The 22,672-nt window shown below is 40.1% G+C and overlaps 1 protein-coding gene across 2 annotated transcripts; it reads right to left on the reverse strand.

The window, feature by feature from the left end:
• Nucleotides 1–114: 114 nt before the first annotated feature.
• LOC139149164 (homeobox protein unc-42-like) lies at nt 115–21,688 on the reverse strand. 2 transcript variants are annotated; one of them, XM_070720735.1, is made up of 3 exons: nt 21,423–21,688; nt 15,634–15,929; nt 115–2,703 (listed from the first exon to the last, which is right to left on the reverse strand). In XM_070720735.1, the coding sequence occupies exons 1-3, from the start codon at nt 21,532–21,534 to the stop codon at nt 2,338–2,340; spliced, it is 774 nt and encodes a 257-aa protein (XP_070576836.1). In that variant the 5' UTR covers nt 21,535–21,688; the 3' UTR covers nt 115–2,337. The 2 variants fall into 2 exon arrangements, with proteins under 2 accessions (XP_070576836.1, XP_070576837.1); XM_070720736.1 differs by lacking the exon at nt 21,423–21,688 and adding an exon at nt 17,736–18,030.
• Nucleotides 21,689–22,672: the final 984 nt, after the last annotated feature.

The following is a 22,672-nucleotide window of genomic DNA, read 5'->3' on the forward strand; positions in this document are numbered from 1 at the left end:
GTCATGAAACAATTGCTGTTGCATGTCGCTGTCAATGTAGTCGTAGTTATACTTGACGTTGGAAGACACAAATCATTTCGATACGCACTAAATAAAACACAACCTGGAGCGATATTTCAGACAAAAAATGTTTAAATTTATTCACAAATACATCATGGGCATAACTGTCATCAGATTGGCACTAGACTTTGCTAATATACTACCTACAGACAGAATTATTAGTGCATTTTTTGTAATAAAGTGAATTCAGATTACACAATACATCCATCAGGTGACCCAAAATTTATTTTCACAAAAGGCTGCCAATGTCTATTTCCAACTTGGAATGCTCCATCGGGATTATGACTGGCACAATTAAGAAGTGTGTTCGATATTTCACAGCATTAAATATTCATTTAATACCGAATGAAACGAAACCGCGAGGTTCCACTTGTTGAAAGTTGATACGCCGATATTCAGATCTCCAAATAAGGGATGGATTCGATGACGTCATTGCTTGCTTTCTGTTCGAGTATTCACCATCCTTCGACGGGTTTTCTTAAATGACTCCTTTCCTTGTACTCAGGGCCATAGAAGGAAGTCAGTTCGACAAAAATCGGAGGAACGGAATTCAATCTTTCATTTTTGCATTTCTTAAAATTTACCATCTCCGCTAAATGGGTGGTTCGTGTTTTCAGTGAGTGGTCGTGAATCCGTAAACTTAGTGTTCAATTTGATTAATATACTTGATATTTGAAGTAATTTGTGACTCTGTGAAAGACAGCTCAAATAAGGCCATTGTTCTGACGTATAAATCACCAAGTTGTTACGATTTTAAAAAAAAACACTTTCGGGTCCCGACCCAAACACATCCTTTTTTATCAGTAGCGTTGAACAATGAGTATTTACGATATTTCAGTTTGTTTCAAACATACATTACTTTAACGCATGGTTGGCAGCTTAGGGAAAATATTTATGTCGTTGTTTTAAATCAGGGCGTTTCATCAAAATGAGCAATTCCAGCCGCTCCCCTCCAAACCTGTCGTTCTGTGACCGGTTATCTGGAATCAAATCTCTGTGGAAGCGGGAAGATTATAATCTGAATGAAGCAACCTTGCTTCAATTCTCTCCAATTCTTAGAAAGAATTCGAGTTCTAGTTTGTCTGAGAATAATCTATTGCTGTGAATCATATATTCATTTTAGTGGTAAAGGAGGCGTCTTTGATGAAAGCAATATCAACTGGCACTACACCTCTGGTTCGAAACAGTTCCCTATTCATCACTCGCTGAAATTTAACAGGCGAGAGTCTTTAGTCGTCGACCCTTATGCAGTGCCGAAACGCCGATGAAATAAACAAGGAGCCAGAGATAATTGAAATGTACAGTTTACCATAATGAGGTAGAGGTGGTCTGCGCAATCGTGTCAAAACAGACTCAGACACAGAGAAATAATTTACTACACCAAGGAAAGGTTTTCAAACAATGATAGAAAGCATACATCAAGTTACAACTGTACACGGAAAGTTCTCCCCACCCTCAGAATTTCGGAATAAATTAATAGCAGTCAGGCATGCGGGAATCGTCATGGATACGGCAGAAATCAAATTCCGATGGAATATGATAATCCATTTGAACAAAACCGTTGGCAAGGAGAAATAATTATAGTATCTCATTGCATCGATATTGGACGTCATTTTATCACGTAATCAAGTTTGTGGGCATTCAGTGAAAGTGACACGGGCTTTCCGTAATCACTGCAACAAACACTGTTGAACCGCCTTCACACCTGATCGAAATTAGGCCCTCAAACGGACCGGACAAATGAGCCAATTTCGTTGGCCACAACTTCGTGTTTTTCTTTAAACGAGGAGCTTTCACAACGACGGGCATGTCGTCGCATCAGCGGTAATTGCCATCGCAAACCTCGCTTTCGGTGGCAGAAGCGAAGGACCTGAAGGGGCAAAGGCTAGTTAGATAGGCCACCGAGTCATTTCAGGAACCAGCGCGGCGATTACAGCAACGGAATGAGGCTTGTTAATGTTGCAAACTACACAAGCAAACTACTTCTTGCCCGTTTTAGCGAAAAGACTCGATTATGAAGGTTAAAATGCAGCTCTTTGCCGCACCTTCAATAGATATATATATATATAGATAAATGTTTATTGGTCGACCATATACATCAAAACGGAAGTCTGGTGACAAAATCCAACATCGGTGTAAGAAATTGTCTGGTGCGAGAAGTCTGAATAATTCCAACATTATGTTATATACATAAAAGATGTTTCCGCTTGTCAAAAGTTCTTCGAATAGTCAACGTGAATTCTTGTAGCTAGTGAAATATACTATGCAAGCTGGTGTTTACGTCTGGTACTGGAGCATGGGAGCTGATAGGTTGTGATGTGAAGAAACAGTGGAGTTCATCCGTAGTGCTGATAAGCTTTTGTTGTACCACTCGTCCTCGTGTGACATGTCGTTTCTCATTCCCATGTTGGTGGCCGGGGCCATCGGGGAGAATTGCGCCACCGGTGCGTAGGCCGACGACGTCATCTGTGGGTACCGGGGACTGACCGTGTTCATGTTGTGTGGGTATTGGTAGCCGCGCGTAGAGGTAGTCGGGTAGATGTTTCGCATCATCCCGTTGCATGTCGGGATGACTGGAGACAATGACTTGGCAAGTTGTTTCTCTTGTTTGCGATACTTGGCCCGCCTGTTCTGAAACCAAACCTGCAAAGAGTATGAGAAAAGTTGTGAGTTTTCTTTGTGAACAGCTTTATCGTTTTCGTTTTGTTTATTTTTGTTTGTTTTTTGTTTGTTTGTTGTTGTTGTTGTTGTTCGGTAAAAAGTCAGTGTCATTCAAAGAAATGACTTACCCCATAACATGGATCACAAGTAATGAAAGATCAATAAATTTGGAATTACGCTGCGACAATGACGAGCAAAAACAGCGCATTGAAATTGATCTGGTAAAAGTTGGAACTTGTTTCTGCATCGGTAACTTTAGGTTTTGCATATCGCATATTGATTTAGTCAGTTTCCTTGTATTTTTCTCGCGTTCTAAACACCACGAAACGTGAGGTCTGGTGTTTGCGTTCTCATATGACTCGCAAAAAAGAAATGCTAGTTGTATTTGTCAATTGCAACTGTTATGTACAGTGAGTTGGAATTCGTGAATACAATGCCTGGAGTCAACTCTGACATATACCCCGTCTCAATTTTTGACAAATTAACATTTGCCATTTAATTTTTTTTGGTACAAACTCTTTTAATGGGCGACAGACCACAAAACTCAAATATGGAAATTGAACATCGCCACGAGATCGTTCTGTAAGCTTACGTCTAATAATAAAAGCATTAGCAGAAAAATGCAATATCCGATTTTTACATACTTAGGCAATGTATAAATGGAACAGTGCCATTTGGAATGCACCTTCTCTAGACCCGCGGGAGATGTCTACTTCAGGCAAGGGCCGCGATATAGACGAGGAATGAAAACTGTTATTTATCAGACCGGACAATTAGAACAGGGCACTCCTAAAATCAATGCAAACGAAGACGAAGGTCGCGTCACTCAGAAATTACAGGCGGGAGGCTGCCATGTGTAAAAGTTAGAGCTTCAATGTGGCACCCTCGGGCAGCCGCTATATCGATCATTACGCCTTGCAGGGAAGGGGTCTCCGTAAATGGCTTCGGTTCGGTTTGTGGCCATGCCCGGACAATTTGCGCTGATTGAAGGGCAGAAAGGGCAACACAAATTTGAATCAAGTTCATGTTTGACAGCGTTGGATAGTCAAACACATTATTGGGATGAATTGGGGTTTTCAGTATTCGTCACACTGTATTTCATTTTACTAATATGTTTTGCAAAAGAAATATTTGGAACGACGTGCGTCTTGCGGTATAATTTAAAGTATATGTCATGTATAATAAACACAGAATGCTGTCGTTTATTTTAATAATGATACCATCGTTACTAATGGCAAATCGAATTGTTGACTTTAATATGCGTAAACAAAAAGATTGAATATGAAAAAAAAAATACAAATTGTGAATATCTAAGGAAGCCGCGATGAGAAAATACCCTGTGATCACGTTGTCGAACATTTGGCTAAATTTGAGGTATTGCGATATCTGACCTTTGTCATTAATTGAAAACAAAATTATGTAATAAAAACAATTTGTGAGATCTGCCCTCGATAAAGATTTTATTACATTGCTGTTCGACACTACATTGCTTCATCTGATTTACGACACGGTTTCATCGAATGCGAGACTCGAAATGTCACGAGCGTCTGAACAAGGTTGGCCAGAGAGCGGATCAAGACAAGATATCCCAAACTTTTGACAGTCAATTACAACATGCTGACAAGTTTCAAATGAGAACACCTGTAAAATCCAGCTCCTATACCTTATTCCGAAATTAATATTGCACAAACCTATGTTGTTTATTTATTGATTGATATCAGTCGACTGATTTGTATGCTGACTCTACCCTTTAACAGGGTGAGGTATGAGAGAGGGGATCCTGTACACGTATATATGCCATCTTTGAGTTCGTTAATTGTACGGTAGAACACTGGTCACTGCCTTATTAAAACGAGCATTTCCGAATATCGACTTGTAATGAAATGCTGTCATTTCTGAGTAATGAATATCATCACCACCATCATCATCATCATCATCATCATCATCATCATCATCATCATCATTGCTATCTCCCTTTTTTTCTCACTTCCGACGGATGACTCTATCATCATCATCATCATCATCATCATCATCATCATCATCATCATCATCATCATCATTGCTATCTCCCTTTTTTTCTCACTTCCGACAGGATGACTCGGGTAAATGTTCATGTGAATTACACGACAAAAAGCGTTCGTGGTAATATCACGGTAGAAATGTTCGTCGTCACATATGAATTATGCGTCCAGCGAAAGCCATAACATAACCCTGATAGGACAGATGACATTCACCTATCAATTCTCTGTGATGGCGACACAACCTATCTACACCTAGTCTCCTGGGCACGTTCTGACGTAAAAAAAATACGTCGCAGCGTTCACGCTGTTTCAGTTGTTTCGATGTACCTTCTGCAAATGTTTAGCTAGTGTTTTATTTTCCGTGAGCTCACCGTTGGTCGGCAATATACTGCAGCTCAGTCAGTTTTACCGTTCTATCACGCAGATTTGACGCTGCGTCGCCGCTGAGCGAAGGTGTCGACGTTATAAACGACGAGGCGTGTGCTGTGGTACGAATCGTGTCACTTGACAGCGGCGATTTGGTTGTTATTAATGGTGAATTCAACTAAAAATGGCACAATTGTATTACCCATTTGGCTGATACAATAAAAGTGGAGGGGAGACGGGCATTGATACTTACAAGTGGGCATGGCTTGCATTGATAATGGCAAGAAAAAGAGTGATCACTGTAATAATACCTCTAATAACAACTTATTAGATTACAGGTGAGATAGAGATGCAAGCGCGACCAGTCAAACTGTTTTTGAAACAGAACGCACAAGCTGAGGTGCAAAGGGACTCATTGCCTATTCGCAGCCCATTTATGGTTTTGTCATTGCACGTCGAGTGGCATTCAATGTCTTTGTACATGACGGTACTTTCTCTTAACCCCCCCCCCCCTCGTCGTCTCTTTCCTTGAATTGCACGATGTCAGTTGCGAAGAAAAGCTCGGATAGGAGATCAACAGATTTTTTAACTGCTAAAAAAGAGACAGTTTGAGACTAATGGAGCCATTGAAGACGGGACAATGGCAAGGGGTCTCAAAAGTGGCGGTGTTTTGTAGCATTATGGCTTCCTTTGTTCTAACCTATTTAGGAACACGTCGCGCGGTGTAAGCCAGGCTACAACTTGCCACGCGACATGAAGATCAAGTTTTCAATCCATTCAATCATAATTTACAACAAGAAACAAATTTGAACATTCTGGCGGATACATACCTAACTTCTCAAAATCTCGATTTTTTTTCCTAGCTGATAGACAGCTGATAAAAATCAAAGGCGGTTGTGAATTGCTTCTCCTCTCTACTATACACAATTCATATGCGGACTGCAATAGTTTTTCAAAGCTATTATCAAATAAATATATCTTAAAGTCTTGACCCGTTTTATTTGCACATACTTTTGCTTATTAAATTACGAAGGCAATTGGAGCTTGTCACACTCATACATAACCTTACAAACACATTCGACAAAAAGATGTCGTCGGTATTAAACAAGAATTAAGGACGTTTAAAAGACACCTGTGTTGGAAACGATTCTCGTCACGAACATTGTTAAGTTGGCCAGCAAGAATAAACACTGCTGGATTATTCTTATTTCATCGGCCAGTCTCTTTTTTCTCGCTTTTCCACGGACGAAAATTCTTTTGTTTTCTCTGTGAAGTGCCGTTCAAGACGAACGTCTGAGAAAGAGAGAGAGACAGTGTTTGGAGTGGGATACGCCGGTGCTCAGCCTTGCTGGCGATTAAAAGTGTCTAAATGGGGGTGGGGAGAAACAGTGGCACATTCGGTAAGCAGTATGGATCGGAAAAGCTTTTTAGCCACTCCATTAGCCCGTCTTCCGAAACCATCGCAGAGAGATACAAAATCTGCCGACTGGGAGTTGTATTTACATGAAAACGGCAGACACGTCAGCTTTTTAAAAGCTTTACCGATCAGGGGCCCCCTCCCCTTCAATTATGCAAATGACGCGTAGAGAACTGCGCGGTGGTCGCCAGTAAGGCCTGCGCGAACAGAGAGGGAAAAAATACTCGGGATGAAGACTGCTCGGAAAATCTGTAATTTTTGGACTAAACATTAGACAGCGCCCTTGAGAATTGGGTTGGCAAATGAAGAGTGGCAGCTCGCTAATAGACCCAGGCTCTGTTCAGTTTTTCTTCCAATTACCACAGTGTCAGCCTCATCAGGAGCATTCAGTCTTTCATCAAACTATTAGTCATGCAATGCATCAATTATCCCCCGTGGGCTGGCAAGTCGAATATTAAACAAGTCTTAAACAAATAATAAACGAAGATATCGAAACATCTACGCCAAAAAATCTCCCGAACTGACCATCACGCCGTCGAACACCTTAATATCGCCAACAGGTTTAGACAGCAGCTACGATCAAAGCTGTGCTTGAACACGGCTATCCGTTCACCCAAGCTCTGCATAACCACGTCTAATTTAACCCTAAAGTGACTTGATTAGGCTGCCCACTGTTACTTCGTTTACTCAGCAAAGTTAAACGGCTATTTTCCTAATTTCGCCCAAAAGAGACCCCTTTACAAATACACTTAAATTCTGATTTGGTTACTTTGGTAACCCGGCGAGCACGCGCCGAGTTAGCCGACCGTCGCGTTACCGTAGGAATGTTACTTCTCAAAAGAGTCGACAAGCTCAGTCGTGGCTGCTAGCTCTCGCGAAGAAAGCAGTTTTGCTTTGACCAAGAAGAATTGGCGATGTCTATGTCAATTAAACGATATGCACATCCCACGGTACTCATTACGGCTTTCAAAGCGTAGGTCATTCATATCTTTTTCCTTCCTTTCTCTTTACACAGAACGTTGTTCTAGTCTATCATATCTTGTAAAGATGAAATACAAGGTTAGGTAAAAAGTGACATTTTCGCTCATATCTTCTCTTTACAAATAAATGGGCGAATCATGAGCGAACTTTCCCAACATTGCATCATAGACAGTGGATTTGAATTATAATAGCATCGATGATATTTTTATACAAGAAATCGGTTAACAAAACGATGAAAGATCTTCAAGACCAGTTATCTGCTGCTCCGTTGACTCGGTACTGTCCCTGCCTACCGACATGGAAATTTTTTGCGCGACTTTTGCACACAATTCCCGATATGGTTGGCAAAAAATACCACAGGTGCATTGCAACGCCGCTTTGTACACTTCTTTGGTTTTAAAAGGGAGCAACGATAAAAAGAGTGGCCGATAATAGATATACAAAGGTAACATGATTCGTATCTCGTTATCGTTTGTCGCGTAGCGTGACTAAGCCCCTGGCTATTCCACGCGGACCGGCGACGAGCAACTCACCGGCACACTTCATCATCAGGGTCAGGGGTCACCCGATCGGTAGACCAGCCTTGTACACTTCCTCTGCCACAATTACGCGCTCTTCAAACCGTCGGATTGTTCTTTTATGTTGTCATGGAAATGAACAATATCAAGTATGACAGTCATGTCTGAGACGCGGTGATTCATCCAGTTATCATCTCATGCATTGGTGGTGTCTAGATTATGACACAACGATCCAGACCTTCATTTATTGGGGTCAACATTTGCAAGATTTTATTTTCTTCGACCGGTTTGAGCAAGCTGCCGACTCTCTAATGCACCACGACTGCAAGCTGGTTCGATAGTGTCATATGTTATGTGACATTTGTATGGAAGTATACACAAACACAGAAAGCAAGTTGGACTATCAGGGACAGAGTTGTAGCTATAGACTTAAATACAAAAATGTTCGTTTTACGAATCATGACAGGATAGCTCGCAATTTGCCCACATTATGAATCTATACTATTATTGCGATTGGTACATGACCACTAGGAAACAAAATACCATATGTGTGTGTGTATATATATATATATATATATATATATATATATATATATATATATATATATATATATATATATATATATATATATATATATATATATAGACTGGCGTTACCCTATAATCATAAATGCCATCATCGTCATCAACGCTACCATTACCACCTGTGATATTCGACACAATTTGAACTACCTTACTATGGAATGATTGTTTGTGGTGAAAACGCTATTTCATTTTTCTTGAAGAATACTCGTTTTTGTACCAATATGAAGGGAGAGAAAAAAAGGAACGAATCACTCGTTTTATCTTCCATCGCCATACGATCAGAGCAAAATAGTCCATCGTGTTTTTATGAAACTTGTCAAATATCACCATCATCGCCGCCGCCGCCGCCGTCATCATCGTCGTCGTTATCATTATCATTGCCGTCTTCGCCATCCAAAATTACCGGACAAAATCTTAAGGTAAAACTCCTCTGCTAAAACTGTCATGAATGGTGAATGTAAACTTTACTTATCATCGTTCTGAAAACTCATGTGTCGTGTCGTTCGTGCAAAATGCCAGTTTTGTTCTATCAATGTCTCGCAGTATTCGGGATCTATACTTTACAGATATGCATATATAAGTGTGCGTCTAACTATGTATGTATTGAGGTTTCTGTGTGCATATTACATGTACAGCCAGATATACACAAACATACAAGACCAATGCTAACAATTAAGACAATATTAGAATAAATCGTACCGGTATATTAACGTCACCGAGTAAGTGAATAATTTGAAATTATCAACTTCTTCAACAGCAAATTTAGAAAGATTTGTCAAAGAATTTGACTAACTTCATTAACTTCTAAGTCAACAATGGCTCGTTAATTCGATTCCACAATGTCAAAATATTCCAGAGTTCAGCATTTAACAAACAACTGATGACCATTCAGAAATATGAAATAGATAGACGGTGAAGATATTTTGTTATTCAAGTGGCCTTGTTAAAAATCGTTGATTTCACATTATTTGGCGAAATTAGCAGTTAACATGCGCCATTACCATCGTGGAGGGTCTGCTCTCAGTATACGAGCCATCGACCTTGCAATTTCAGTAAATTGAGATCGACCAAGAACTTCAATGCAACTGTCTTTCCCTCTGTTCAAAGGACCCTCAAAATTTTGGCGGGGAATCTGGAAACCCGGTCTGTATGCCGCTTCTATCGATGAAATTCTAAAGCCAAATATTAATCGAAGAGCTATAACTTTGAAGGAACACGCTACAAACGTTTTGAAAGATATGGTCGTAGCAAATCAGTATTATCGGCCTGCTCCTAAGAACAAACAGTACTATTCGGTCCGAACGTCATTCAATGAAGCTAGTAAGAAAAATGAATTACTTCGACAATTTTAATATTTGTAGGTGTTTGCTTTTATTCACCATTGCTGAATAACATTTTTGGCGCGATTATTCACTTCTCTCGAAATTTTCGTCCATTCGACATGAGCGACGGGTCAGCTTTTTTAAACAGTTAATCGATTTGTCCCGGACAATTTGGCATGAATCGCGTGTGTGTCTATTTCATAAATGTTGACGCTCCAGCGATTAAGATTTCCTTGTTAACGGTGATTTGCCCAATTAAAACAACAACATACAATAAACAGCGCTGGAAATCAACAAAAAAAAACGTAATTAGCGCCAAGTGATTATTAATTTGATCTCTTAATCTATGAAGAGGTGGAAGGTCAATGTTGCACATACGACGATAATGGTTTTAAGAAACTAGCAAGAAATTGTAGTCATCCTATTGTCAGTTGAAGTTGTTAATAAATTATTAATTATTATAAAACAAATATGAGAAATGTATTTTCCACTACTTGCAACGTAAATATTGTTATGGAGTCGTTGTTTTCATATGAAAATGCATTTCACAGTGACTTCAAATACGCATTCGCCCATGTTGGCTCGAAAGAATTTACTCTTGTATCATTAGCAGGGTGTACAGAGTTTTTTTCTCTAGGATTTGGAAAATTGCACTATTGTCCTGAATGCGGTTAGTCAGTAAAAGTGTACTTATAGCGATAGCTGTGGGAGACAGAGAATGAGCTTATCGAGCGAATTGTAGTGGCAGACAGCGCGCAAGATTCTTCGTCTGTGGTGAAGTGAACGGTAAGACTCCAGCGGTCTTCTTTTGTCCCAGGGAACAATGGCCTCAAACTAACCCCACTTTTTGTGCGCCCATCGTGTATAGGGAGGCATTTGGCAGACTTTACCCTCCGCACGTGGGCACAGTTTTTGTTCAGTGGCGTGAACAAGAATCGTTGGGCCAACCTGTCAGGAACTACATCGTGTACGTCCGTACTTTCAATGTCGATAAGAATAAAATCTGATGAATGAAAAAAAAGGGGAAATCCTGTCCACTTCCTTTTCAAAACAAATCCCCTTCCTTTTGTTAATCCATTGATAAATATGCGTATATTTCAAGAAATCACTGAAAACTTTTGGACAACAAATGTAACATGAATTTCAGAAACTAATGTCAACTATTTTAACGTTCTGACAGATACAATACGTCAAATCTTTAATACTACAATGTTTTTGATTTTCACTCTCATCTCACGAAGACGTGAAGTTTGAATTTAACTTATATAATATAATATGTGACTTTAAGTTCCAGCTATTTGGGATGATAAAAATAGCTTTCGAATAGTAGCTAGCGTCAAAATTGCATTATCACGAAAAATGTCAAAATTTCCGTAAATGGAACGAAAAAAGGTACATTCACAAACCATTGAAAACTTGCATTCAGTTCTCGCCAATGAGCAGGTAAACGGGAGATTCGCTCATCTGCTCAAAATGTTGCAAAGAGTGCGTGACGTAAGCCGTCATTCAATTTGACATGTTCATTTCATCATATCCATTTAACACATTTGACTATGCAGTGAATACTAAACACCTTCCACGGGTTAATAACACTCAATAAACGACAAATATGGATTTAATAATCACATAGTTATTATAAATTTAATATTACATTTGTTGTGTAGCTTGTTTTTACTCGGTAATTGCCCGTGTCTACACCTCCTTGTCGCCATCCATTTAAGAATTCAACCTCGCGACTTCTTCGTTTTTTTGAAGCTGCTGCTTTTAGCCATACGACGTTTCCGCTCTGCTACCTTTCGTGCAAAGGCCGCCATTAGCCGCGCTCTAACTCCGCAGCCTTCAATTGTTTCAGCCCGCCATTATGAAGCTTTCAGTGACAGCCATACTCCACGGCTACTTCTGGCCGACATCCATTCACATTTTTTTTTTGTCGCTGAGGTTTGGTCCCTCGAGGTTAACCTTTTTTTTCTCTCAAATTTTAAACTCAGTCGCAGATTGCATCCCCGAAAGGGAGAGAGTAAAACCGCGATGGCATCTCCTTTTGAAATAATGTGGTAAAATAGAATGAGCCTACAGTATCAAATACGATATGGCAATCATGGTGAAATGTCCATATAAGAAAACATGTTAAAGATTTTACTTTAATGGTTTCTTAGAACACATGGGCACTTTTTGTTCCCAACCTAAACAGTAATTTGCGAAAATCACACGCAATTTTACAGATATTATACTTCGTAGAACATTTTCTATTCATGTACATGTAAGACGACAAAAAGTATATGGGAGATAGTTCCGATTATGAACTAAATTTTCTCTCTTGAAAGTGTGGATTTTTCGAATGAAAGAATTCTTTTTTTATTTTGTCTTGTAAGAGATGAGAAAAGAAAGAAATTTAGTTTTTATGTTGTACAACAATGTGTTTTGCGACTTACGCGGGCACCAAGGCTTTTGGGTCATGTTTAAATAACAAAATCATACACGCGCACGTACGTGTACTCAGACTCCGTGTGTACAGCATGGGAGCTGGTGCATCCGTGGAGGAGATGCATCAAACAGAACAGTTTTGACAGTTGAACAGTGATGCAGTGGGCCAGGTTTTAATTTTGCCGCGCACACCGCCATTGCCGATTCCCGCCGGTGGGAGAAACCGATCCCTAGATTATCGCGGGGTATCGGTGCCAGCGTTTTAACCTATGTGTAAATATATGAGAGGGAGAAGCCAAAATATTTGAATGAGCAGCCTGTGTCGAAACCAAACACCCACAGCCAAAAGTATAGGCACAAATATAGAAGGGGTATATCTGTTATCATCTGCACGCTTATCAAGTTACACGGCTATTAATTGGCACCCAAACCAATCATTTATCTCTTGTTTTCGTCCCCTGACAAAATTTCGCAATTGTTGGCGATCGGATTAAACGTTTTCATGAAGTTATTTTCTAATGTTCAGTTACTCATTATTCTAACTTTACAACGGATCAGTGATTATTGAGTTTTAGGGTCACCGAGATGTGTGTTTAACACTAGGATTTTAACCTGGCTAGTGTTTGGATTTTTAAACGATACAGCTACTCCAGGAGTCGAATGATGTAATTTAATTTTTTTTGCGTGCTTTTTTGTCTGCACTGAAGGAATTTCACTTCACCGTCATTCAATAATCATGCTTGAGATCTCCGAAGCTAATAGAAAGTAAATTTGATATTAGTATTATTGAGTTTTTTTTCTAAATATTTTATGAAGAGAGTTAAACATTTACTAAATCATCCGACACGTTGCATGGATGTTAGAATCTTCGTTTCAGCACTCTGCAGTAGTAAATTTCGCATAAAGAAAAATACTTTCGAGTGCCTAGAAAATGTAATCGCGAGTACTGGAAATAACATTAATCATATTTCAGATCTATATATCTTAATCTCGGTGTCCCGATGGACTATTTCCATGGTTCTCTCCAGAAAATACTTAAAATTAATGCAATGCTATCCTTGTGATAATAATTGTTTGTTTATTTTGTTACAATATAAGAGCTTAACAACCAGCAATTGCAATTTTTGCTCTTTTTGTCTGGAGAAATAAAACCTAGTACCTTAATAAAAGGTTTTAGCCTTAAAGAAGTTATGTGCTAATCACCATGAAAATTGCCGGCGGTTATTGACGGACACAACATCCCCCGTGCAGAAAATAATATTCATTTGGTTCCTAAGCAGTAAAACCATTGTCGGGTGCTCTACTATCCAAGTCAATTTTTTCCGGTCACGGGCCATGACCTTCGATGCTTCGACGGTACATTGCGAGGACCAGCAACGTCGATAGGGCATTATCGACTTTGGACGATATCGCGGACGGACTTTCTCAGTGTGCGGATCCTCAGCGCATGTCACTTGTAGGCGCGCACTCCTTCAAACGAACTCATTTCCCGAGCTTCCAAGACCCCGTCAAATTACAAACACGACGGAGCGACTTTCCAGAAAGACCTCGATGAGACGAATGCATAAAGAGAGGGGGGAAAGCATGGGCGCGATCGTGTAAGCAGATCTCGTTGAGAGTAGGCGGCTTGTAGAAATGTCGGTGATGTGACGTGAATGTGAGTTGGCAGGACTGCATCCGGCGCAGTGCATTACCTACAGGTGAACTCAGGGGAGACAGAATGCATAAAAGACTCCTCTATACAGACATTACTTTACGAGGCTATCCCGTATCAAATGCGGTCACTGCCTGCCAAGAACACCACTACCGCTAAAAGCCCAATTCGTCGATGGCTTTCCCTCTCTCAGGGCCAGCCAAACATTTTACTGCAGGTTGCAAAACAAGAAAAAGTGATCAGCCAGAATAAGAACACTTCTGGGGTAAATAGGGGTCATCCAAAGTAAATTTTTCTATCGGAATTTCAAACGATAACAGGGAAATAAACGATTACCGTTGACGGGGAAGATAGACAGGCGTTTCCAAAGAAAAATGACTGCGTATATCGGATCTTGAGAACAAATGTCGTGCATATTTTTTTTTTTACTTTTTATTTTTTGAGTTCGTAGTATGCACGACAACCCTAATCCGCTTACGTATAGCTGCGGATCCTTTGGCTTGTACGAAAACAAACATGTATTCAAGCTGGCGTATGTTGCCAGAAAGAGTTTCTTCCAAAAATTACTTTGTTTGAATAATTACACATATCGACAATGATATCAAGATTAAATTTGGTGGTGTAAATTTTATATTGTAAATCTTATGACACATAGTTTGGGAAGATTCAAACGTGCTGTCTTTCCCTTACTTCTTTATAAATACTGCATTTTTGTCATATATTTGTTCCTTTGTCGAAAGTATGGCCCCAGACGACGAGAGAACAATCTTTTTTCCCTTGTTGTGTGGTATCCATTCAAGCTGAGGATGATTTCAAAATTCCGCACTTCACTGTCCACGTCGTGCCGATGCTCGGGAACATAGCGTCACTCGGTGTCAGTAGCTGATCATCGCGCTATGTGCAGACATTTTAGGAAATTCTGAACAACATAAACACGGTCAAAAAAATAGCACATGAATAAATCGAATGCGCGGCTTTCTGCATAAGTTGAAGTTTACGTATTCGGCTTTTCTGGAATTTTGGATATTGGATTTTTTTATCTCTGCTGACAATACCATGCTTTTAAGCATCAAATTTATTGGTTAAAAAATTACGTCATTTTGAGAGCGTTGGGAAAACGGCAAAAAGAGCGCCGATTCTCGACACCGAGAATTCACATCCATTGCGCGAAGAAACCCAAAAAGAGTGGGATAGATCGCAATGTCAAAGGCGCAAAGAATATCAGTAAAACTAAGGACGTGAACAGTTCATATCACTCAGTTATATCATTCTGTAAAGAATATGTCTGAATATCTTGTTTAGGTGATCCACATTTTGTTCAATTGGATCAAGTTTTAAGCTACACTCTAATACGTACAGAAACAAAGTATGCATTTCCTTGGTGAACGTCTCGTGTATGTTAGCTCTAATGGATGGATTTGTTCCAAGGAATCGCAACTCTATACACACAAATAAATTAAGACTCTTCTTGTTTAATAACCCAGAATAGGATAAAATGGTGATTTTTGCAGCTATTTTGGCTCACTCTTAAATGTCAAACCGAGTTTCTGTGTGTCGATTTTTCGATAGTAATTCGATTTTAACAAGTCTGAGAGAACCTTGTTTATGGAAAGATGATTTTTACCTGGATTCTAGCTTCGTTTAACTTGGTAACACGGGCTAGTTCCTCACGGCAGTAAATATCTGGGTAGTGGCTCTTCGCAAACGCCGACTCTAACTCTTGGAGTTGCTCCTGGGTGAAGGTGGTTCGGTGTCGGCGTCTGGCCGGTGTCGGGCATGTCGTTCCGCTTGAACTGCCGCTAATTGAGGTGGAATGAGTCGGCCCGGTCGCCGTCCCGGCACTCCCCGTCGGTGCCGTTGCACTGGGCGCCGTGCCGTCGCTAGGTTTCAACTTTTTGAACGCTCCTTCAGGACCTTCGCCTGCAACGACACAAAGACAAAACAAATAATCATATATGGATTCAGCGCGGACAATGAAACCACTGTGACTTCCTTTGCCATTTTATCTGGCATTCTGTTGGCATTAGGAGTTACAAAAGAGATGTTTACCGTCGGAACTTTGATGTCCATTGAAAACATGCCTTAATTTCTACGAAAATAGTAATATTTACCGCTCTGATACAAACTTCTCGGCAAAAATATAATTGACTACGAGACGCTTTAAACAAATTAAATTTTGCTTTCTATTGTATTTGTGTGTTCAGCGATATTGCGAAAATACAAAACTGATTCAAATGCTGCTATTGTCAGTTGATCTGGACAAGTCGAAAACAAAATCAATGTTTAACGTTCCATCCCCTGGTTTACCTTTTTGAGCCTATACGTTGCACTCGACATCTTTTGAGAAAACGAAAGCGTTTCTTGTTTCTTTCAAAAATCGACACACGGGTTCGGGTAACTATTCGTACATTAAGATGAACGATTAAGGAAGGGAAAAATTTAAGTTTTATTATTTGAACTCGCTGACAACAGAAAGCAATCGGATTTACTCGAGCGAACATCTTTATTGATCATGAGTTTTGACATACAGGCAAGACTGATATCATCTCTATTTCACACAGAATACCGCGCTATTTCCAAGGTTTTTTTTTTTATGATTTGACGGTGACCCAAAAAAATGGCCCGATTCAAGGTTTTGAAACATAAATGATGTAACTAAGTTTCATTGAAACCTATGCTACATCGGGATTAGTACATCTAGTTTACCCCAAAGGGGAACGCGCGCGTGCGTTTGCTTAACTCGCTATCTCCAAAACCCACCTCTGTGAAATTAGACATAAGACTATCATATTGTCCATTTCATCAGTTATTTAAAAAAATACTCTGTGGATTTCTAGACGTATCTGCCTCCCCCATTAAAGGATCAAACTTTTGTATGTGTTTTCCATTAGATGCGGTTAAGCGATACACGCACGACGGCGACGTCGCATCGCTGATCTGATATTAGCCGAATATCGACGCTGCGCAGATTTGCAAGATTCGAAAAATACGATTTAAAAATTTGTACACGCATTTCTTGTCCTTTAAAATAAGAAGACGAAAACGCTTCAAATTATTCTTTACTTTGAAATACATACTGAGAAGATAGCGAATCGGGAAGTCGCCGAAAGCGGGGTTAAAATCGAGTTAAATAAATGCCTTTCCACAAGAGAGCCATGAAAGTTTTATGCGACGGGGCGCTGACGGCGCCCAGTGCTACCATGAACACTTACTCCATCTAACGATAATGGCCTTCAGATTCCCTAAACATACACTCCGAATGTCGTGAATGTAGTCTAAGAAACGGGCAACGAAAGTGCATTAACAGGACAGTCACCTGCGACCTTACTGAGTCGCAGTTGGAGAGAGAGAGAGAGAGAGAGAGAGAGAGAGAGAGAGAGAGAGAGAGAGAGAGAGAGAGAAGAGAGAGGAGAGAGAGAGAGAGAGAGAGAGAGAGAGAGAGAGAGAGAGAGAGAGAGAGAGAGAGAGAGAGAGAGAGAGAGAGAGAGAGAGAGAGAGAGAGAGAGCGAGCTATCTTCTTTAGATTTTGGAACTTAAAAAAGTGCAGTTAATGGCAAAGTGAAGCTTGCCAAAATTGAAATACTGAGACAGGGGAATTCTAACATGATATTTTTGAACTGAAACAGATCAAATGATGAGGTAAAAATTCGGCGTGGATCTTTTTTTTAAACAAAAGTTATTTGAAAGAAGAAGTATAAGTAAAAAGACGAGTCTTAAAATATTTACCGGGTTGTTGGTAGGCTAAATACGATGGATAACTGGAGTCGTTGAATTCCGCTGGTTTCAGCATAGTGTGTCCGTTTTCCAGGTCCATAATACTGACAAGTTTCCTAAATAGTAGTACTGTGTGATCGGTTCAATTTGATCAACTTAACTGACGGCGCAGGACTGCACGTAGCTCGATAGCAATTGGCCTCACACTGGAGCGAATCCAGTAAGACGGTATGTTAATGGGCAGAGCCGACCACCCTTACAGCGCCTGCTCTGAACCTACCCTCTGCGTAAATTGGATGCCAGCTCTCTGAAATTTTAATTACTGCATCAAAGTTTTATTACCATTAAAATGCCACTGGAGGATATGAATACGACTTGCGTGTTTTTTTCATACATTTTCACTCAAAGAATATGAGAAGAGGGGCAAAACAATTCGTGGCAGCCAATGGCATCACATGAAATCAACATTCACAATTATCTGCTGTCTGATGGCGTGAAATTTACCCAAGGACGTCATTCCTTTTGAGCAAGCAAATCGAGTGAGGTCAGTTTCGCCGTCGACTTTCAGTCAAAAAAACGAATTCCGACACTCCATTGTGCAAATTAATAGCCAATTGATATTACTTTATGCCGGCTTTTGTCAATTTCGTTTGCAGAACAGCCCCGTCAATCAATCAAAGAGAATGGACGCCTGACAAATGCTTAAGCAGTTAAAAAAAGAGAGCGAGATAAAAAGCGAGACAGTTTGACAATGCATTTACTTCGAAAGGGGGTTTTCAATAAAAAAACGATTCAGGGAATAGCTTTCACGCCATCAAAGGACACAAACTGCCACACGGGGCGTCAGTACTGCCAATGTAAACAGAGACCTATATTTTATTTATAAGGAAACTTTAAGAGCAAACGACATCAAACGCCATAGAAACTTATTTGATTAGGTTTCTTTAAAGCTTGTCAAATCAGAATTGTACAGTGCAAGCTGTGTCATTGGCTGTCTTCAATTCAATGTCTTTCCACCGGAAATTTCAAGTTAATCTGGATCGTGTCTCCTCAGATCACAGAGCCTACCTTCTCGAGACGTTCATTTTCTAAAGCCGTACGGGATTGTTGTCATGTTTTTATTTATTTATTTACCTATTTATTTTGGTTGTTTTCGCGTTTATGTTTAGACGTTCCGCACTCATGCACTTTCTTTATCTTATTTCTGCGTCTCTGTGTTAGGTGCTTTGTTCATTTTACTTTTTTACATTTTTATAATTAATATGTTTACTTTTACGTTTCGTACGTTTAAGAGATACATGTTTGCTATGGTTGTTTTAAAGTCATGTTTTCTTCTTGTAAATTCAACGTCTACTAGGGTTCCCTGTGAAATCCTAGAGAGATTTTTTATGTTTGATATGAAACGATACGTGCACACGAATCACACGGTAGCATCCACACTGATGCAGACAGCAGACGTCGACACTCGGTCAATGATGACCTTCCGTCGTGTCGATGTTGCGATATGGCACGTGTAACGTAATTTTATAACTATCGAATTTCTAACCAAAATATTCGATGCAAATAGAAAGAATCGGAGCTATAGGGTCGCTATACCATAAAACTTATACAATAGAACATTTTTGATGTACTTTATCGGTTTATGAAACCATCAACTCTGATCGACATGGGAGATTTTTGTTTACTTTTTGGAAGATGGGGTCAGCAAATTTTCTACCGTAATTTAAACCTTTACTAAAATATATCACATCATATTGCTTTATGCTTTGTGCTTTACCTTCGATGATATGACATGCATTCCAAAGTTTTAATTTTGATATTAGGCAAAGTAAGTTTAAGCGTCCCAAGTTGTTCCAAATATCCAAAATGACTGTCCAGTCGGTTATGTGGTCCGCAGTTGTTTTACCAGGTTCTTGCGGGACCTTTGTACCTTCAATTTGGTTGATTGACGACTTTACAAGATTAACAGATTTTTCGATTACAGAAATTAAGATCATTAGTACTGAATTCACCCTATGTGAAGGGATTTCGTTGTTTCCTTAGTCACGTGTCACAGAGGGAAAAACACCACGCGATCGTGAGGTTGCTGCCTACCGCCTGCCGAGTCATTTTTCGCAGTCCGTCTCTCGCCTATAAAAAACCGCTTAAGATTAGGTCCAAAATTTACTCGATATTGTTTTCAAACATCACTTTGTATTGTTTAGTTATCCCCTTTAAAACTTGTTGAAAGATAAACTAACCGTTTAATGTTTCATCGCTCCAGGAAATCTCGGGGCGAGGATTACCGGCGGGGGGTGGGGAGAAGAAGTCTGCGACACACGACCACGAAAAGCCCAGCAAATGCGTTGAAACCGAGACTTTTGTATAGCACACAGCAGGAGTTCTCGGTTTAGTAATCAACGCTTCCATCATATTCCCAGCAACAAAGGTAAACGAACAGGACAGATCGAGCAGGTACTTCCTCGTGTTCATCATTACACGCTTTTCTTAATTTAGTAACGCGGTTCTAAATGTATATTTTCATCTCTTTAATTGTTCTCTGAGTGACGTGTTCTTCAACGAGAAAACGAAAAAAAACCGTTATCTCTTTAATTAGCAGATAACACAAATGATAATCAGGTAGATGTCCAAACCTATTCGCAGATTGTATCCGTATCTGCGAGACAAGTGGTGGATTATTTGCGTGTCAATAATAACATAAATAACGAATGCAGTACAGAAGTGAACGAATTCTACACAACAGCAAAGTCTGTGCATCCCTTAAAATTAGCTTAGCTGTATCGGTGTAGGGACAGTGGCCTCCATTTGTGGAATCTTTTTTTTTCAACGCGCCAGGCCAGACTGAAGAAATTTGTATACTGTAACATTTGCGTGTCCCTTTGCGTGAAATTCAATTACACCGGCACATCGTGGTAAAGTCAGTGCAGGATCCTACCAATGTTTACAGTTGCCATGTTTTCGTTTTGTCCAGGTACTCGGGTTCCTTTTTCTATCTGTTTACGATTCAGGATCCATCCTCAAACAGTGTCTGGGGTACAGGGGCGATAATGTTAGTCAAACTATTAACTTTCAATGAGCGCGTTTGGATCGTTTAGTAAAAATTCACCGCCAGGGGCCTTGTTTCTGGATCGAGTTACTCACCGTCTATGTGAAAAGACTACTGGGAAAAGTCTCGCGGACAACTTGTTGGGTTTTTTTCCAAGATAGTTGGAGCGAAAAAAGTTTCCGCCACCCAAAAAAACTTCGAGGGAGTTGTTTTTTTGGCGCAGCCAATCTTGTTTCACGCTGGAACTGGTACATTGTTTTTGGTCAGTAAGGGCGTTGTTTTGGTATTGGGATGCAAAATAAACAAGTACACCTTCTTGAAATAGAGCATTTCTTCCAACTAAAATCAAGTGTTTCCCTGTAAGTAGATTAGGCTTCAAAATGCATACAATCATTTGTGCATCGCTGGGACGCGACAGCGGAGGGGAAAAAGCTAGAAGTCTGATGAGAGATTATAAGTGGATTCGACTCCTGAAGAAACGGATTTTATTGTCAAAATTTGGTTAGCATGTTATGGGTACGTAAGGCTCCACTTGCAAAATTACAGAATGCATCGCAATGGCATATTCACCGCCCAATTTGTGCAGTTTAGTTAAATTAATTTTCTGCATCTCGCAACTTTTTTGGAAGAGTTATCAAGGGGTTGATTCTTACCGGTACCGGTGTCACCGTTTAACGATCGTGTACTGTCTAGGTAGAGAGCAGTGAAGTCCTCACACTTTCTCTTTCCCTGACTCTCCTCGGGAACCCTCTGTTCGTCAGCCATGACTGGAAAAAAGGATGAGTGAGTGGTCGGGAAAGACGAAACGCTACCTCCAAAGAACTCCAGAGTGATGCTGGTTGGGGTTGGACGATGTTGTCCCTCGCTAAAAAACTTGAAAAGGGGGGTATAATGCAACTTGCCGGGCTGCTTATTCACCGTATATAAACGCCTGCGGTCAGATTCATGTGTTTTCGACTCAACCAATGGTGAGGACTAGCCCCCTTCATTAGCGGCGCTACGCCGCTATTGGCCCGTCTGCTAATTGCCTTCACTCGGAGCACACCCACCAAGTGTTGAGCACGCTAGAGTGCTCCACGACGAGCACTCGGTTGTGCTAGTATTTAACTAAAATAGACCTTGGGCTAGCTACAGGCTTCTTTGTGAAAGGCCATTGTAAAGAAAAGGTTTTTTACACAGAAAAGAATGCCACCAGCATCCACTAGCATTCACACACACAATAGACCAAATGTCACTAAAATACTACTTAACTGCCGAGACCTGCCGGCTATTTTCATACACTACATTTTTAGCAGCTTTAGCCGTTTTCCTTTCGGAGTTAATCCCGAAATTTCGTTCAAGAGCCAAGGAAGAAAGAAAAGAGCCAAACCGTTGCACTCCGACAAAAACAAAATTCTACAAATTCCAATCAGGCTCCTCCTATTATCGAACCTTGTCTACCGACGTTTTGAGGTATCAATGCTAATTACCGAGGAAAACAAATAGTTGCAATTAATATTACTTGGGTTAAATCAATAAATTGAATATGCGTGATTCCGGAAGCAAGCGACAGAAATATGATGGACATACTGTGTATACACTTAATTCAATAAGCTCGTAATTCTTGTGTCCATTTATCGTTCGTTTCAACATCGTTTGATTCAGCCTTTTTACGGGAATTGTAAAAAGTCTGTTAAGATATATATTTTTAACCTTTCAAAATTTTTCTTTCGTTGGCACATTTCAACTTCTGTCCAAAAAGTTGGTCGCGAGCATAAATTGCAGAATCAATTTAGGGATTGAATAGACCGATAAATTTGCGATCTCGTTGGGAATTGTGCTGCCTAAACTCCCAGAAATTGACATGAACACGCGGAAATGGTGTCGAGGGATTTATTAGTCGCCATGAATCAGCGTCGTGCTG

This window comes from Ptychodera flava, chromosome 14 (genome assembly GCF_041260155.1).
Source record: "Ptychodera flava strain L36383 chromosome 14, AS_Pfla_20210202, whole genome shotgun sequence".
Classification (NCBI taxonomy): domain Eukaryota; kingdom Metazoa; phylum Hemichordata; class Enteropneusta; family Ptychoderidae; genus Ptychodera; species Ptychodera flava.

Excerpts from the sequence above, each read along its gene's own strand:
- LOC139149164 (XM_070720735.1), bottom strand. The coding sequence starts at position 21,534 with ATGGCTGACGAACAGAGGGTTCCCGAGGAGAGTCAGGGAAAGAGAAAG. Across the intron at positions 15,930-21,422 it reads AAACGGTGACACCGGTACCG|GCGAAGGTCCTGAAGGAGCG; the intron begins GTAAGAATCAAC and ends GTGTCGTTGCAG. Across the intron at positions 2,704-15,633 it reads TAAACGAAGCTAGAATCCAG|GTTTGGTTTCAGAACAGGCG; the intron begins GTAAAAATCATC and ends TACTCTTTGCAG.